This window comes from Pelodiscus sinensis, chromosome 23 (genome assembly GCF_049634645.1).
Source record: "Pelodiscus sinensis isolate JC-2024 chromosome 23, ASM4963464v1, whole genome shotgun sequence".
NCBI classification, from domain to species: domain Eukaryota; kingdom Metazoa; phylum Chordata; order Testudines; family Trionychidae; genus Pelodiscus; species Pelodiscus sinensis.
In genome coordinates, this window is record NC_134733.1 from 5,980,517 (window position 1) to 5,997,692 (window position 17,176).

Genomic DNA, 17,176 nt, shown 5'->3' on the forward strand with positions numbered 1-17,176 from the left:
CGTTGCTGGACTTGCATGGAGTTCTCAGAGCTGGTGGCTGGCAGAATCAGCCGCTCTCTCGTTTGTCTCCAGCTCCCCCTGCTCTAATGTTCTGCTGAAACCGTGGGGCATCTTGGGGGAACCAACTGGCGTCCCCGGAAAGCACGGTGAGGCTGGCCCAAGGCCAGTCAGCCCCAGCCAGGGCCTGTGACTGGTCCTCCCACCCCGGGAAGGATCTGCCAGGGGAGACCCTGGCTCTCAGGTGCGAGTTGGCGCGTAGGACTGGCAGGGGGCTGAGAGGCCCAAAGGGATAATGGGACATGTGGTGGAGTGTGAGGTAAGGATGTTAAATAACAATTAATTGAATAGTTAATTAACCTAATGATTTCTTATCAGTTACTCGACTATTTTATCGTCCTCAGGGGTGGGGCCAGCAGCCAATGGGCTCTGGCCCCACTCCTGAGGAGCCCCCCCATCCCTCTGCCACTCTGCGCTGCTGCTGCTCTATCAGAGGCAGCAGCGGAGGTTGCCAGGCGGGAGCTGGTCCGTGAGGGGAGACAGTTTAAAAACCAGCTCCCCTTGCGGACCGGCTGCCTGTCGCCCTGTGCGGTTGCCCCTGATACAGAAGTAGCAGCGCGGGATGGCAGCAGCCCCTGTCCAGAGGAGGGGTCTGAGCTCCTGGACCCGTCGTGAGCCAAGACTGAGCCGAGCTGCCTGCCCCCTAATACACTTTAAATACAGAACCGCAGCGGGGGTAGGTCCGGGACCCAGTGCAAACTGGGACTGAGCTGGGCTGCTGGCCAGCCTGCTAAAAAAATGTGCGTATCAATTAATTGGTTAATCGACTACACTATTACATCCCCGTGCGAGGATGCTGTGTGGGAGGGACCGTACGGAGTGGGCGAGGAAATAGCTCTGTTTTGCCACTAGAGGGCAGGAAAGAGCCTCCATGCAAGACTGGGCACAGACATGCATAAGGAGCATGGGTCCCCTGCGCTCTAGGGGCCCTGCTGGGCTCTGGCTTGGGGGGCGTTGGAGAGGAAGGCGGGGAACACGTCAGCAGCGTAGGGGCAGACTCCACCAGCTCCCTGGCCCGAGGTTAAAGCCGCGGGGCCGCAGGGGAAGGCGTGTCTGTGCCAACCCGGTAGTTAGAGAGCGAGACTAATTCCTGAGCTGCAGTAGGGTCCCAGATGGGGGTCGCTGCTGATCACCCTCGTCTGGCTTTACCACGGAGCGTGGCCGTCCAGCCTCCCCAAGGCTTCGGTGTCTGGCCACACGTGGGCATGCTGTCCAGGACAACGGTGTATGAGCCAGCAGAGTCCTCGATCCCTCTCCTGCTCACAGGGGCTCTGCTAAGGGCCTGGGCTCGGAAGCGCAGCCGCTGGGTTCCTGAACTCTCCTGCCGTGGCGCTGGGCCGGTGCTGGGTGCGGGCGCTCAAAGGCCGCGTGCAGCAGCGTGGGGAATGTTACTTTTCCAACTGAGCCAGTGCTGCAGGTGGCCTGGCGTGGGATCCTAGTGAGACCATTAATGTAAGAGCGGGTGTGGGTTGAGCATATGCAGACATGCTCTGCCCTCCCGCCAGGCTGGTGTGTTCCCGTCCGTGTTTCCGCTGCGGGCTGTACGGGAGACATGTGGTGCCCTGTGTGTGTGGCCAGACGTCACCGTGCTATTACCCGACCCAGATGGCACCGGTCGCTTTCTGTACCGAGGCTGCTGAGCTGGAGCTGGTGCTGAGACCCACAGTGGCCTCAGGAAGTGAAGTTTTTCTGTTCCGTTTCGCCACTCTCCCTCCTTGACCAGAAGGGCAGAAATTAGCAACGCACCTGCTTACCTTCCCTTCTTCTCACTTGGCTGGATGCCAGTGTCTCCAGCTTCTCTCTCAAAAGCTTTTCGCAGTTTCGTCCAAGGCTGCTTCTCAGCGCCCAGGAGCCTGGGTCAGGCCCCCAAGTGGTACAAATCGGTGTAGTGACACTGAAGTCAGTAGAGCGGTGCCCATCCACACCAGCCCAGGGTCTGCCAAGCCCAGGTAATGACGGGATGGCTGCCCAGGTTGCTTTCAGTCCCTGTTTATAGTTCTTCTGCAGAGATTTTTTTGGTGTGAAGTACCTGAGGAGGGCGGGATAAATAATTCAAGAAGAAATATTTCCATAAATGCTCTTGCAGCTTCTTAAGCCGAAAGTAACTGGTCTGGTGAGCGACTTCATTTGTAGGAGCATTTTCTGGAGCCGCTGATGTTCGGCGAATATTGCAGAAATGCTCAGAGAGCTCCAAAAACGATCAAGGAATTGAAAAACAGGCCTTCTGGGGACAGACTTAAATAGATTAAGATCATTATCTTATCAAAGAGAGGGCTAAGGGATGATTTGATTACAAACTCCAGGTACCAGCAAAAAGAGATCTGACTGTAGGAAGCCCTTTCATTTAGCAAATGAAGGCATAACAAGGTCCAATGGTTTGCAGTTTAAAAAAAATCATTTTGGGAATAAGATGCTAATTTTTAAGTGAGGGCAATTAGCCATTGAAACAGCTTAGCAAGCGGCGATGGTGAATTCATCACTGGAAAGCTTTAAATCCAAATTGGATGTCTTTCTAAAAGATGCTCTCTAGTTCAACCACACATTAATCGGCTCTGTAATGTCACTTCAATAGCAGGGAAAAATTTCCTTCGCTGCAGGAATTACGGGGTGAAATTCCGTGACCCGTGCTGTCTTGAGAAATGGAGATTGAGAGTGGGGAACCTGATGATAGTCTCCCACTGTGTCCAGGGCGGCCATAAAGAGGATGGTGATCAATTGCTCAGTGTCCACTGAAAGGAGGACAGATTATAATGGGCTTAACCGGCAGCAAGAGAGATTTAGGTTAGATGTCAGGAAGAACTTTCTAAGGAGAAGGAGAGGAAAGCTCCGGAATAGGTTTATCAAGGGAGGTTTTTAAGAAGAGGCTGGACAAATGCCTGTCAGGGCTGGGCTAGGTTTATTCGGTCCTTGGCTTTTCCTCAGCACAGGGGGCTGGCTTCTGGGGGTGGCTTCCAGTCTCACACTGCAATGGGACTCGGTGCCGTCCTGCGCTGTGAAGGCTACATGCTCATAGTGGTTCTGTTTGGGCATTGAACCTTCGCAGAAGTGACTGCGCTAGGAGCCTGACTGAAAACTAAGCTTGTCCCACCAGGAGATGAGCCCTCTGATGTGACCTCAAAATGGTGGGAGTTTGCAAGTGGCGAATGTGAGAAGGTGCGCCTGACCGAGCTGTGGGCAGAGAACTATTGTCAGTGACGAGCGGAGGGAAGGAAACTCTGCATGGAGAGAGGAAGCTTGGGGGAAGAAAAAGGACCTGGTGGAAGTTTGCCCCAGAGGTTCTGAGGAGCCTGGGTTGGACACTTCCTGGCAGGCGTGGCCACGCCGCTATGAGAGTGCTGGTCTGTGGCTCTCCTGCCGGGCGTGGCCACGCCACTATGAGGGTGCTGGTCTGTGGCTCTCCTGCCGGGCGTGGCCACGCTGCTATGACGGTGCTGGTCTGTGGCTCTCCTGCCGGGCGTGGCCACTCTGCTATGATGGTGCTGGTCTGTGGTTCTCCTGCTGGGCGTGGCCACTCCGCTATGGGGGTGCTGGTCTGTGGCTCTCCTGCTGGGCGTGGCCACTCCGCTATGATGGTGCTGGTCTGTGGCTCTCCTGCCAGGCGTGGCCACGCCGCTATGACGGTGCTGGTCTGCGGCTCTCCTGCCGGGCGTGGCCACGCCGCTATGACGGTGCTGGTCTGTGGCTCTCCTGCCAGGCGTGGCCACGCCGCTATGACGGTGCTGGTCTGCGGCTCTCCTGCCGGGCGTGGGCACACTGCTATGACGGTGCAGGTCTGTGGCCCTCCTGCCAGACTTGGACACGCTGCTATGACGGTGCAGATCTGCAGCTCTCCTGCCGGGCGTGGGCACGTTGCTTTGAGGGTGCAGGTCTGTGGCTCTCCTGCTGGGCGTGGCCACTCTGCTATGACGGTGCAGGTCTGTGGTTCTCCTGCCTTCGAGTTGAGTTCAATTAGGGGCTTAAAGCAGGGATTCAGCCTCTCTGTTTTTCCTGAAGAACATGGCGTGTCCTCCCCAGGCTTCCAGCACTTCCCCTTTGAGCCCAGGGCACTGAGCAGATACTGGTCCTTCCTGAATGGATGTGGACCTGAATTGCCCAAATGTGCTAAAAAAAAACGAGCTCTGAGGGCCCCCGTCCCTGTCTCAGCCCTTAGCTTGGGGCCCTTCAGGCAAGGAGGCTGCAGCTCCGAGCTCTCAGGACTGGGAGTTGTCAATAATTCTGCTTCGAACAGAGCTAATTAACACTGGCTTGGTTGGTGTTACCATGTCTCCCCCTCCTGGCCACCCGCAGCCTGCTCTCCACCTAGCTCAGGGCCAACGCCAGAGGCCAGGAAGAAACAAGGCAGCATGAAGTTGGGAGCTGAGGAATAACCTACCCAGCGGGGGCTTGGTAAAGTTCCCTCTTGAGCTGAGTAGGTTGGGTGGGGGCGGTTCTGTGGCCAGCCATGTGCAGGAGGTCTGTCTCGCTGCCCCTGATGGCCCATGCTAACCGTGAGCGGCTGAGGCTGTGCTCTGCAGCAGGAGGGGTTTCTATCCCTGCGCCACACCACACCGCAACCCCCAGCAGGCAGCATGCAACTGCCCCGAGTCCCCACACTGCATCACACGCCGCTGGCAGCATCCTGTCTCTCTTCTTCTCGAGTCTCAGGCTTCATCCGTAACCCGGCGTCGCTTTAATTAGAGCTTCCTCAACGTCCCCGTTTCCCCGAAGAGAAGCCACCGCCTCCAGCCCTTTAAACCGTCTGTGGAGTCGCGCACGCTGCGGGGCGGGAGTCGGGGAGCAAAGGGATCCTTTCATGGCTCGCGTCAGGCAGGTGCCGAGAAGGGTCAACTGGCAGCGGATCAGAAAACGCGAGGGGCGGGAGAGGTCGTTCCCGCCGCGCCTTGTGTGGGGAAATTGGCGCAGCAGGATGCCCTGATGAAACAGCCGAGGCAGTTCAGTTTCTCTTAATGACAGGCTGGGCCGAGCGCAAGGAAGTGCAGAAGGGCTCCACGGCTCTCAAAGCTGCCGCGCCTCCGTGTGCCCAACGCGCGTTCGTTCAATCGCGTGTGGCTGCGCCGGTGTAGAGCCGCCGCGGAGACACGTCTCACTGGGCAGTAGGGCAGGGCCTGGGATCGGGGCTATTTTCAAACCCCTCTCCCTTCACACCCCCTGCACCCTCCTCCCGGCTTGTCTCTGTTATCAGAAATCCCCCCGCCTCCCACATACCCCTTTCTCCTTGGATCTGTGTTACACCACTGCGCTCTGCGAAGGAGGCTGTAAGCCAGCTGACTTCTGCCACCTGCTCCAGCCCTCCCCCGGCTCGGCTCTCCGTGCCCATGCATGGCAGAGAAGTTAATGAGCGCCCAGAGGCTGCTGCCCAAGTTTAGGCAGAGTAGTGAGGTAGCCCCGGCGTAGCCACTGCCAGATTGAAAAGGCGACGTTTGCCGCGTGCTCCCCAGAATTGCGTGTTTCTCAGTGCCAACAGTCCCGCGCCATCCCCCCTCTCCGGCACCTGGCTGCCGGGTTATAAATAGCCCATGCACGCTGTCAGGGCTGCAGGGATGAGAGCTGTGCCTGTTTTCCTAGGGAGGTTGTGGAATCTCCATGCCCGGAGATTTTTAAGAGCAGATTGAATGGGATTGTCTAGACGGTGCAGGGTCCTGCCGCGAGGGCAGAGAACTGGACTTGGTGACTCTCGAGGTCTAGTGTTGTGTGATTCCTGCTGCAGCATTCAGTGTGTTGAGACATGTCAGGTGTGACTGGAGTCCTAGGAGGGAGAGCTATGCCGGCACCTCTCCCTGCCCCCAGCGTGACAGGCGCCACACCCCAGCCCTGCGGGACCTCTTCCTCTGAGGGCTGGATGTGCGAGGAAGGCCTGGCGTGAGGCCAGAGGCTTCCAAGCTCAAGTCCGTGGGGGCCTTGCCTGGGTGCTGGGGAGAGCGTCGGGCGGGTCGTGCCCACGGTCAGCTGCAGATGTTCCCAGGAACTAGTGACGGTTACTGGCTCGGGGCGGCGCTGAGGTGGTGAATGGAAGGAGGGATGGTCCGAGAGTGGGGCTCCAGCTGTCTGTGGAAAGCGTGGCTTGTGCCACAACCGTGTCATGCCCTGGGTTTCAGCTGGGGCTCAGCGTCTGATCCGGCTCCTGAGGGGGAAGCCCTAGATCCTGTGGGATTGGAGGGAGGGAAGGGGGCTGAGGTCCGGCTCCAAGGTGTCTCCTCCTCTGGTCTGTTCTGAGCAGTCTCTGATTTCGCCGGCTTTTGTTCTCTCCCCTTGCTGCAGGGGGGCTCTGGGATCTGGAGGCGCAGCCCAGCTGTCTGGAGGTGGGGACCGGTCCGGTGCGGACCTTGCTGACGCTGGATGACACGGTGTGGGCCAGCTGTGCCAACCACGTCACCGTGCTGGATGTTGCCAGCCTGAAGGCTCAGGTACGGCCGGTCCTCCGGGCGGTTCCGCTCCCCTTGCCGTCTGCAGCGCCGGGGGCCCAGACTCCAGCTGCCTTCAGAGTGGGGTTTCCTCCCCTTCTGCCCTCCCCGCACATCCCCTCACAGCCTCTCGACCTGCGCGCTGGGCGACTGACCCTCCCTGCCCCACTGGGGCATGTTGGTTTTGGTGCTACGCTGCTCTACGCTCCTCTCCCCATCGCTGTGTCTGGGCTGGGAGTCCCTGGAACGGCCTGGCCTGTGCCCTGCGGGATCCCTGCTATTCTGAAGGGGAAGGGGAGGGGGACGGGGGGAGCGTTGAGCAGCAGCGGAGGGGAGGGGAGAGTATCTTGTGATGGCTGAACGGGAGGAGGGGAGCGTCACTGGTCCGTGAGCCTCTCTGCTCCTCGGGGTCGGCTGTGACGCCGGCCCCCACGGCCCCGGTGCCGTCTCATCCGTGCTCCCATCAGCCGCCCTGGAGCCAAGGCTGGGAGTAGCCGAGCCGGATCTACCCTGGCCAGCTCTTCCCGTGCCCTTTGTCTTGGGCTCTGCCTGCCTTGGGGCCCGGCAGAGCTAAGGCTGGGACGATTGCAAAGGGGAAGGCCGGAGCCTGGGGCAGCCTAGCCAGGCACCAAAGGGCCCGGGAACGGGCCTTGGGCAGCAGGCACAGGACCTGCGGTGGGGGAGGGGGGAATGGCTCGGCGGAGCTCCGTGTTCTTAGTAGTCCTGGCCCCTGCACCGTCGCGTGTGAGGTCTCCCGGACCCGGCTTCTGATGGGGCGGGAGGGGGACCTGCCAAAGGCACTGGCATGGGGAAGGAGCGTGGAGCCGTCGCTGTGGAGGGGTGTGGGGAGCAGCCCCCACCAGGGCGCTGGGTGCTCTGGAGTAGCCCGTGCCCAGAGGGACGTCGGGGCCATGCGGGTCGAGGCAGCGAGTGACGCTGGGGGTGTGGGCCAAGATGGCGCCAGAGCTACACGGGGAGGCCGGAGGAGCAGTGGGGCGGCTGAGGCCTGGCTGCAAGAGAGAGGGGGGCAGAAGCCTGCAGAGAGCAGGGAGGCCGGTAGCCCGACACGCAGCCCAGCTAATGCCTCTGGAACGTACTGGGGGAGTGGGGCGGCTCGCAATCCCGATTCTCCCCATTGAACACTGGCTCTCGTGCACCCAGTGCGCCAGCCGGGACAAGCTGAGCTCTCCCTCGGGAGAGGCCGCTGCTCCAGCACCTCTGGGTGCGTCTACAGACCCGAGCTTGCTCTAGCGAGCTCCGAACAGCAGCGGCTCGGACGCCGTGGCAGGATGGGCTTGGAGACCTGCTCCGGGACCCAGGCGGCTTGGACAGCCGTGGCTTTGCTGCTGTTTTGGTTGGAGCCAGTTCCGCTCTCTGCTGTAGTGTAGACAGACCCCTGGGGCACGCCATCAACCCAGCTTCCTCGCTCAGGGGTGTGAAAAAGCCACCCCCGGGGGGGGTAAATAAGCTGACCTAAGCCCCTGCCCAGACAGCACTGGGGAGATGGAACATTCCCTCCGTGGCTCTGGTAGCGCCTGGCGCGGAGGTGGATGAACGACCACGAGGGCAGAACCTTTCCCCTCGGCGTTCGCGTCTCCCCTGGGGTGCAGCTGCACTGGGCTGGCGGTAGCGTTTCAGGGGTAGACGAGCCCTCAGTGTCCTCTCTAGTGAGGGAGACTGGGGCAACGCCTCCCCTGCTCCTGAGAGGCGAGCCAGCCCCCGACAGCCTGCCGAGAACCCCACACCCCCTCTGGGCCTGGGGAGACATGCGAGCTTCCCTCCCGCTCGGCTCAGCCAGCCCCTGCCCGCCCCACCTGCGACGGGCCCAGGAAGGCTTTGCGGGCAATGCATCGCGTGCGGCTGTCGCCGTGCACAAGCGAATGCAGCTGGAGGTGCTCCGGGGGCCACCCTCCCGAACCTGCTCCCCCATCATCTAACGGCAGCAGCGAGGCCTCTAACGAGGGCGCATTTCTCGGTTGAGCGCTCCCCGTGCTCCTGCTGGCCACTGGCTCGCTGGGAGCGCTCCCGGCCTATTACGCGGAGGGAGATGGGTTGTTCCAAGGATGTGCGGGCCGCGGCCTCTCCATGCCGCCTCATGCCTAATGGGCTGCGACTTGATTGGAAATGGCCCTCGGCGCAGGAACGGGGAGGGAGCGGGCTCACGTCGCGGCTGTGCGAGTGCTGCTCGTTTACCAGCCTCCCCCCCCCGCCAGCGTCCGGGGGGAGATGGGGGGCCGAGGTAACCGTCTGCTGGCCGAATGGGACCCATCGGCCGGCCCCGACTCGTTTGGGCAAATGGGCCTGGCACCCTGGAGTTTTAGTGGTTTCGTGGGTGGTAGTGGCGAGAGACGGGCAGAGGCTCAGCTTGGCAAACCCAAAGACGGGGGGTGTCTAGCCTGCTGGCAGGGAGTGTGGGGTGCCCCCCGGGAGCTGTCTGATGGCGTTTGCACAGCCCCAGGCGACAGGACATCTTGCTCTTGGCTCCTCTCAGGGCTCCCCATGCCACCGAGAACTGCAATAGCTCGGCCCACAGAAAGTATGGTTGCCAGGGGTCCGGTTTTCGACCAGGCTGTCCGTTATTTGGGTCCCCCGTCCGGTAAAAAAACCAGAAAATACTGGACATGTGATATGTCCACTCGGATGAAAGCCAGGGCGAGGGAGTGGCGTGGGCGGGGGAAGTGAGGCCATTTAAAGGTGCAGCACCTTTTTTTTTTTTTTGTTCAATAACTTTCTCCCACCCCCTCCCCCGTTTTTTTTTGGGGGGGGGGAGTGTTCGGTATTTTTTGTTAAACCGTATGGCAACCCTAACAGAAAGGGGCCTGTAGCTCCAGTAGAGGCCCATTTGGCCGGAGCTGCGGGATGAGGGTCTCGTCCGACGTGACTCCTTGGCCTGACTCAGTTTCCAAAGGACCAGAGCGGGGGAGGGGGGAGAACTCAGTCTAACAAAGGCTGGCTGCCTGGCAGGCCCTAGCATGGGGGCTTCTAAAAGGCCACGCGAAGGCAGTGCGGGTCCCGGTCAGGCTGAAGGGCCTCAGCCCCGCTCAGGGGGCTGCAGGCTGGGATCCTGAGCCAGGGGCCATGTTCAGGATGCAGCAGGCTCGCTGGGAGGGCTGGCACAGACCCCTCTCCCGCACCCCGGGGGTGGGATTCAGAGCTCCCCCGGGTTTGGGGAGTGGGTGTGGAGGAGGAGCGGAGGCTTTTGTAGGCTGTTGCTGTTTCTGGCTGTGAAATGGTTAAATAAACGTGTGGCGCCCCCCCCCATCCCCCCTCCCAGTCAGGCTCCCCAGAGTTTTAGGACGCCCGCCCCCCAGAGCTCACGGTGCACCGCACCCCAGCCTCCCACAGCTGGTGCTTCCAGGCCCGCTTTGGGGGCCCCCTCTGCAGACTCAAGTCCCAGACGTTAAAGCTGGTGCAGCTGGCAGCACCCCCAAGACCCCCGTCCCTTGGCAGCCTGTGGAGGTGACGCGGGGCTGCGCTCTGAGCTGAGGCGTTAAGGGCCCCGCGCCTGCAGCACAAACAGGCATTGAAGGCCGTGATGGAGGCTTTCCAGCTGGGAGTGGCGCAGGCAGGCGGAGAGTGGATTTTGCAGGCCCCCTCGGCACCCTCGCCTGGCTGCGCCCGCTCCCGGGGACGCTGCTACAACGCTCCACCCGCAAGGGGCTGAACGGAGGCGGCCGCGCCGGGGCTGGGGAGACTGTTCGCGTGCGTGCGTGTGCCCAGCCACGGCGGTGGGGTCAGGGCCTCTCTGCCGGGCCGGCCCGGCGACCCCAGCTTCCTCCTGCCCAACAGGCTGTGTGGCTGCAGCTCATTAGTCGGTCTGGTGAGAGCACAGGTTTCCCGCTGACGAGGGGCTGGGCTGCATCATTAAGGGGCTTTTTTCCCTGGCCTCTGCCTGTGAGCGCAAACTCCCCACTGGCCTGTCTCTCTCCAGCCTCTGCGAGACCTCCCCCTGCAGAGAGCGTGGCGCCGTCCTTCTCGGGCGCCGGCCCCGACGTGCCTGGGTTCTGAGCCATCGGCCGCCCGACCCTCAATGCCTCCTTCCCGGCAGTCCGTCCATTGGGCAAACCGGGCCCATCCGCTCCGACTGGGGACCCGGGTCCGGCCGGCCCAGCTCCTGGTGCTCCCATGTGCCCCCACAGAGCCAACCTGGCTCTGGGCCAGGGGACGCAGCCTGTTCCTTTCTCCTTTCTTAAGAGGCCACCTGTGCAAATCCACCCCAGCAAGGGGGCTGCCTAGCTACCTCCAAGGGCCGCCTGGCCCCGGTTGCTGGGGAGGATGAGAGAGCTGGAGGGAAACTAGCAAGGCGTCAGGCCTGGGGGGGCTGTGAGGGGCTGCACTGAGACCCCTCCTCCCTCCCCACTGCTTGTAAATGGGAGCCGGGGCTGTGGAGACAAGCTAGGAGCCTTTGGGTCACGTTCCCGAGTCGCAATGTGCTCGAAGCCCGCCGCGCTGAGGGGAGGGGCGTCCCCGCTGGACAGCCGGGGGCACGCGGCCGCTGGGAGCTCCCTGGGGTCGCTGCCCTAAGCCAACCAGGGAGAGCTCTTCCTTGGACTGGCGGAATCCTCCCCGCTGGGCGCCGGAGGCCACTCTCCCGCGGGCATAGGGCTGGCCCCAGCCGTGCGTGGGGCTGCTGAACGGATGTGGCCCAGGTGGGTTGGCTCATCCCCCCCTCATGCCGTGTAGACATGGCCCAAGTGACTGGTCTGAGGTTAGGCAGCTAGTCTGGGGCTAGTTTCCTCTTCCAGCCAGGCATCCAGAGGCTCAGCTTATGTCTTACCCCCCAGAACGTGCTTGCTCTGTTCTTCGTGGTGCCAGCTCTGGCTGGGAGAAGGGAGTCTAGTCCCCGATCTCCAGTCGGGGTCAATGGGCCAGATCCCCAGGGGAGGATCTGCCAGGGCCAGGTCGCCGTGTTCAGCCTCCGCGCAGCAGCCATGACCCCTCCTTTCCCCGGCCGGGCAAGCCGCGGCCCCTCTCTTTTTGGCACTCATGATTTCAGACCAGCACAGCACCAGCGGCTTTTAAACAGGATCGGCTGCAGGGAGCCTGCGCTTTATGCCCGGCCTGCCGATTGCCGAGGGGAGCGTGCCAGGAAGGGGGGGGGGCAGGGGAGCACCGAACAAGCCACCCACGTCGGCCACCCAGTGGCAACTGCCACGTCGAGGGGTGGCGTGTGCGGCGGGGGGGAGCTGGCCTTGAGCACGCGCCTTCCCATTTCCATTCTGCGCGGGAACACGGTGAACTCGCTCCATCGTTAATAGAGAGCTGCCCCTGCTGGCAGCGGAATAGGAAATGGGCTTCCTTCCACGGCGCGGCCCTCTGGATACAGCTAATGACAGTCCGCGCAACCATCACACACGCTCCATCTCGCCAGGGCCGGGGTAGGGGGTGGGGCGGGCGTCACGGGGGCGCGTCTTCCCTGTAATGGCAGCGTTTCACAGCATGCGGCAGGCTGGGGAGAGCCGTCCGGGCAGGCTGCCGGAGAGGCTCTTTGCTGTCAGGCCTGCGTGCATGTGAAATGACTTCCCTTCCCACGGCCGCCCCCCGTCACGTCGGATCCTGCAGTTTTCCCTTTGGGCGCCTGATGGACCTGAAGGCCGAGTGGGTTCCGCGGCGCCCGGTTTCCTCTTCCCGTCCCGGCGTCTCCTGCCCCGCCCCCCGACGCCAGCGCTGGAAGGAGTTCGCTTCTCCGCTGTGCCCCCCCACACAGGCAGGCAGTTCTGCACCCAGCTCCGGCAATGCCCAGCCGTTCTGGCTGGCGGCAGGTGGATGACCAAGCCACCCCATCTCTGCCCCAAACCATGATCCAGCCAGCAGCACCCCCTACACCACAGCTCTGCCTGGGCACCTCAGCAGGCCTGTTCCTGCGTCTGGATCCCCGTTTGGTCTCCGCCAAACCCCCTACGGCGGCTCTTCGGCACAGCCTCAAGTGTCGCTGTACGGAGAAGGGGACAGCTGGCGCCTCTGAGCCTTGGCAAGGCCGTGGGTAAGAGGGGGAGCAAGGAACAGACTTAAAGCAGCGAACGGGGGGTCGGTGGATGGCTTGGGGAGGGAGAGGTGGCCCCAACACTCTGGGGGGGAGATGATGTTTAGCCCTGGTGTTAAGAACATAAGAAAAGTCTCAGTGGGTCAGACCAAAGGCCATCTAGCCCAGTGTCCTGTCTGCCGACAGTGGCCAATGCCAAGTGCCCCAGAGGGAGTGAACAGAACAGGGAGCCATTGGGGGATTTTCCTCTCTCCCCCCGTCGCCGATTCCGGAGAGGCCTGCCGTGTGGGAGGGGAGCAGCGAAGAGGGGACCGTGTCTGCTGGCCTGCACAGAAGGCGCTTGGATACCGTGGCAGTAAGAGGAGCGTGAGAAGGAGCAAGTCCGGAGCAGGGCTCCATTATGCACCAAGGGCCCGGCAAGGCTCCCCCGAGATGCAGAGAAGAAAGGAGCAAAGCCTGACAACCCAGAGGAGGAAGGGCAAGGGGTGTTCTCAGTGACCTACGCACCCAGTGGGCCTAGCACGATGGTCCCAAGCAGGTGACAAGGGGCCGGGTGGCATAGGAAGTTGCGGCAGGTTACACCAGCCAGGGGTCTGGCTACGTATAACGGAGAGATTCACCCACCCGGCATCGTCTGGGTTTCTTGGGGGTGTGGCGGTAGCGGTGGCGAAGGGAGAGAGTCGTGGTCTCCCAGGCGAAGCCGGGGGGCCCAGCTCATGCCTGCAAGCCAGCCTGGAAGGAAACGTGCAGCTTGGTAGAGACAAACCAGGCGGCGGCGGCCGGCTTAAAGACCAACGTGCAAGCTCTGGCATGACCCCGCACAGGCAGGGCCTTGGAACGAAGGGCTCCAAAGCAGCACCTGGATGGGGCATCTTAGGGGAAGGGGGGCAGAACCAGCCGAGCTTCTCCTGGGCAGTGACAGGGCTGAAGCCAGCCTGCCTTTCACTGTCGTATTGAACGAACTTCCTGCAGCTGTAGCGACTTTTCTCCCACCCTTAAATTTCACATTTAAGTGCCCAAACTTAGTTTGCATGTATTAGCTGTTGTAAATCTGTCATCACAATAGTGCCGGGGATGAATAATGCATTGCGGGGCTGGATTAGTTTGCTCTCTCCTCTCTTATTTATGACACGAGCCGGCTGGGACTTCTTTGCAAAAGGGGAAAAAAAGACGTCTCGGCGCAGGGCATGCTGGGTAATGCCCTGCAAATCAGCATGTGGGCTGGGAAATTAACAGAGTTTTAGGAAGGCTGCAAAGCTGCCAAAAGGGCAGAGTTCCAGCGTTCAGGCCTCTGGTGTGCAGGGGATCGTGCGCGTCGCTTTCCTCCACAAAGTCCGTCCCTCCATGCTCCGTTCTTCGTGGGGAGTTGGAAGAGCCAACAAAGCGGGGGGAGCTGGAAACAGAAATTGGACATCTGGACAGCTCGCGGGTTGGGTTTTAAACAGGGTAGCTTCACGAACAGGGTATGTTTCTCGTGGGACCCCGTGGGGATCAGGTCTTGGCCGTCCGCTATTCGGTGTTGTCATCAAGGACCTGGAAGAAAACTTAAAATCGTCACTGACAAAGCTGGCAGATCCCACACACCCACATGCACACAGCGAGAGAGAGAGACATACACACACTCACAGACACACACAGATAGAGACACACAGACACAGACACAGAGAGAGAGAGACACACTCAGGCACACACAGAGAGACACACAGACACACTCATAGACACAGAGAGAGAGAGACACTCACACACAGACACACACACACACTCAGACACACAGACACTCACACACAGATACACACACACTCACAGACACAGACACACACACACAGAGACACACACACTCACAGACACAGAGAGAGACACTCAGACACACACACACACACACACTCAGACACACAGAGACACAGACACACTCAGACACAGAGAGAGACACTCAGACACAGACACACACACACTTCAGACACACTCACACGGAGAGCGACACACACTCAGAGACACGCAGAGAGAGACACACACACACACACACTCAGACACACAGAGACACAGACACACTGAGACAGAGAGAGAGACACTCAGACACAGACACACACACACACACTTCAGACACACTCACACGGAGAGCGACACACACTCAGAGACACGCAGAGAGAGAGACACACACACAGAGACACACTCACACAGACACACAGAGACACAGACACACTCAGACGCACAGACACACACTCACAGACACACACACACACACACTCGCAGACACACACACGTCAGCATGAGAAATAAGGAGGGCAAGTCCTGCATTGCTTGCTAAGCTGGGTGCCAGCGAGCCATCCGTTACTGTGGAAAGAGCCTCGGCCCCACGCACTGGAAGGGGGAGTCTCTCCTGGGAAGCAGGGACTCGGGCAAAGTTGCAGACGGGTCTGGGTGGAAGGCGAAGTTCTGAGCCTAGCTCTGCCAGGGACTTGTTGGGGGGCCTTTGCCAAGTTATCCACGACCAGGGGAGCAGACAGCACCTGAGTGCCCCTGCTCCGGAGAGGGCAGGGCAGAAGGGGCGGGGCTGGAGACAACCTGTTCTCAGTGCCGTCTGGAGTGCAGTCCCCCCAATGCACGGCGCATGCGGCACGGTGCTCTCACGGTGATTTGAAGGGCCCCTTTGAATTGCCAGATCCAGGGGCAACTGCTCCCTTTGCTCCCCCATGTCGGCGGGCCTGCCAATGAGCTGCTGAGTGTCTGTAGCTCGTGCTGGGTCCCCAGCACCCCCAGAGTTCAGGCCACTTACCTCTGTGGTAATTGCCCCGTCTCTGAACATGGCCAACACCTGCCCCCCTCCCTTCCGGAGCAGCATTGTGTTAATGAATGCTCCTGCTGCCGCTTGGGGACGTTGGGCCGTGTGTTAGCTCTGCGTATTCACAGCTTTCTCCCTCCGTATCCGATGAACAGTCACTTAACCGCATTATTACTTCCCTTATGACTAACACGAGCCACCAGAGGTATAATAGCGGCTCTGCAAACACCCCCTCTGGTTACAGTATAAATAGAATTTGACGGAGCGCTGTGTAATGGGCTCTTGTATTTTCGTGCACGGGACAAAGTGCTGGCTGATGAACCACAGGGCAAGTGAATCCCACGCTCGTGGGGAGGAAGGTGGAGGTAATCTAATGAGGCTCTTGCCAGCCCCTAATTTATGCTTCAGCAATAATCTTGCTCGATCCACACCCAGCTTTGCTTGCTCCCTTTGGTTAAGCTGCTTTCCTCAGCAATGCAAACCCCGCGCCGGCTGTGTCTAGACGACATACCTTTTCTCAAAGGTTTACAGGAAAAAATGAGGTTTACAGGATCTTTCGACAAAGGGTTTTGTTTTCGAAAGATCCCTGCCTAAACTGCCGCTTTTCTATTGAAAAGCCCTGTTTCGAAAAAACCGTGACCACAATTATGCAAATGAAGCACGGGAAGTTTAAATTCCGACTTCATTTGCAATTTCAAAGTGTCTAATTTACATTCCTTTTTCGAGCAAAGGGATGTAGTTTAGACACAGCCTCCTTCGTGTTTGGAGACAGGCTGGCTCCAGCTGAGATCGGGCCTCTGTCGCTCTAGGTGCTGTATAAATGCATTCGTAAGAGACAGGACAGGCGGCCGGAGGAAACTTTAAAACCTGATTGCTGCTCGTACACATCCCAAGAGATGTTCCTTGCTCCAAAGGGCTAACTGTTGAAGGAGGCAGGACGGAGAAAGGGTGTATTCTCTGTAGTACCGGTGGGAAAATGAAGCCTCACAAAAGGGAACAAAAGAGACTTTAGGTTCTTAGGTTTCTAAGTCACTGAAGGTGAATTTTCAGGAACGCCTACGTGACCTACACAAGGTAACTCAGTGAGGATGGGCTAGAGATGGGTGGGAGATGATCCTCCCCACCCCCCATGCATATGGCTGTCTGATTTGAATCTTCTCCCCCTCCCCCGTCTCGCTAACGTCAATATCCAAATGAAAAGTCATTCATTGGAAAAATCGCAAATTTTCGTTTGGAAAATGTTGCCTTTTGGGGAGGGGAGAAAGTCTCCACTTTTTTAAGTCTGGCGATTCCTGGAACCCGGCCCTGTTTCGCAAGCAGCTTCTCTTCCAGCCGATCAGTCGCTTTTGCGATAAAAGTCCATCCAGAAATTCCCAGCTGTCTCTAAACACAACGCAGCTGGGAACCGGAATCCTGTTCCGAGAGCCAGTCCTGGACTTTACAACCCCACCATCCTTCTCAAAATGCCACGTTCCACCCAGGCTCCCATGAAACTCACCAGGAAAAACTCCCATTAACTTAGGCTCCACGTCCCCAAGAAAGCTTCTTAGTATCAACAGCAGGTTGGAAATTTCCTGGCACAACTGATGCCTCATCAATACTAATGACTTTTCCTGCCTTGCTTGCTGCTGTGTGGATTTATAGAGCCTCTATTTTATATAGACATTTCTAGGTACATAAATACTGTGTTGCTGTAGGTAAGCTTGTGGCAGCATTTCCAATGTAATATTCAGGATTTTATAACTCCCACCATAAAATGTTGCTCTGAGCTTGGACGCAATGCATAGGATCTTGGCCCGGGTTTTATTGCTAGACTGGGGGAAGGAGAAAATAAATCAGCTGTCTGGCTACTTTTAACACATGCTGGTGGAGGTAGGTGTGAGCACAAGAAGCGTGGTCCAGGGGTTAGGACGCTAGGCTGTGATTTGGAAGACCTGCTGTTCCAGCCTTGCTCTG

At 59.4% G+C, this 17,176-nt stretch overlaps 1 protein-coding gene across 34 annotated transcripts in view; it reads left to right on the forward strand.

The window, feature by feature from the left end:
• ARHGEF10L (Rho guanine nucleotide exchange factor 10 like) overlaps positions 1–17,176 on the forward strand; it is a 247,907-nt gene that overhangs the window by 163,154 nt on the left and 67,577 nt on the right. For all 34 annotated transcript variants that reach the window (XM_075906164.1, XM_075906178.1, XM_075906145.1 and 31 more), the window contains one exon: positions 6,316–6,461. In XM_075906164.1, the coding sequence (XP_075762279.1) occupies positions 6,316–6,461 (146 nt within the window). The remainder of the gene's footprint in view (positions 1–6,315; positions 6,462–17,176) is intronic.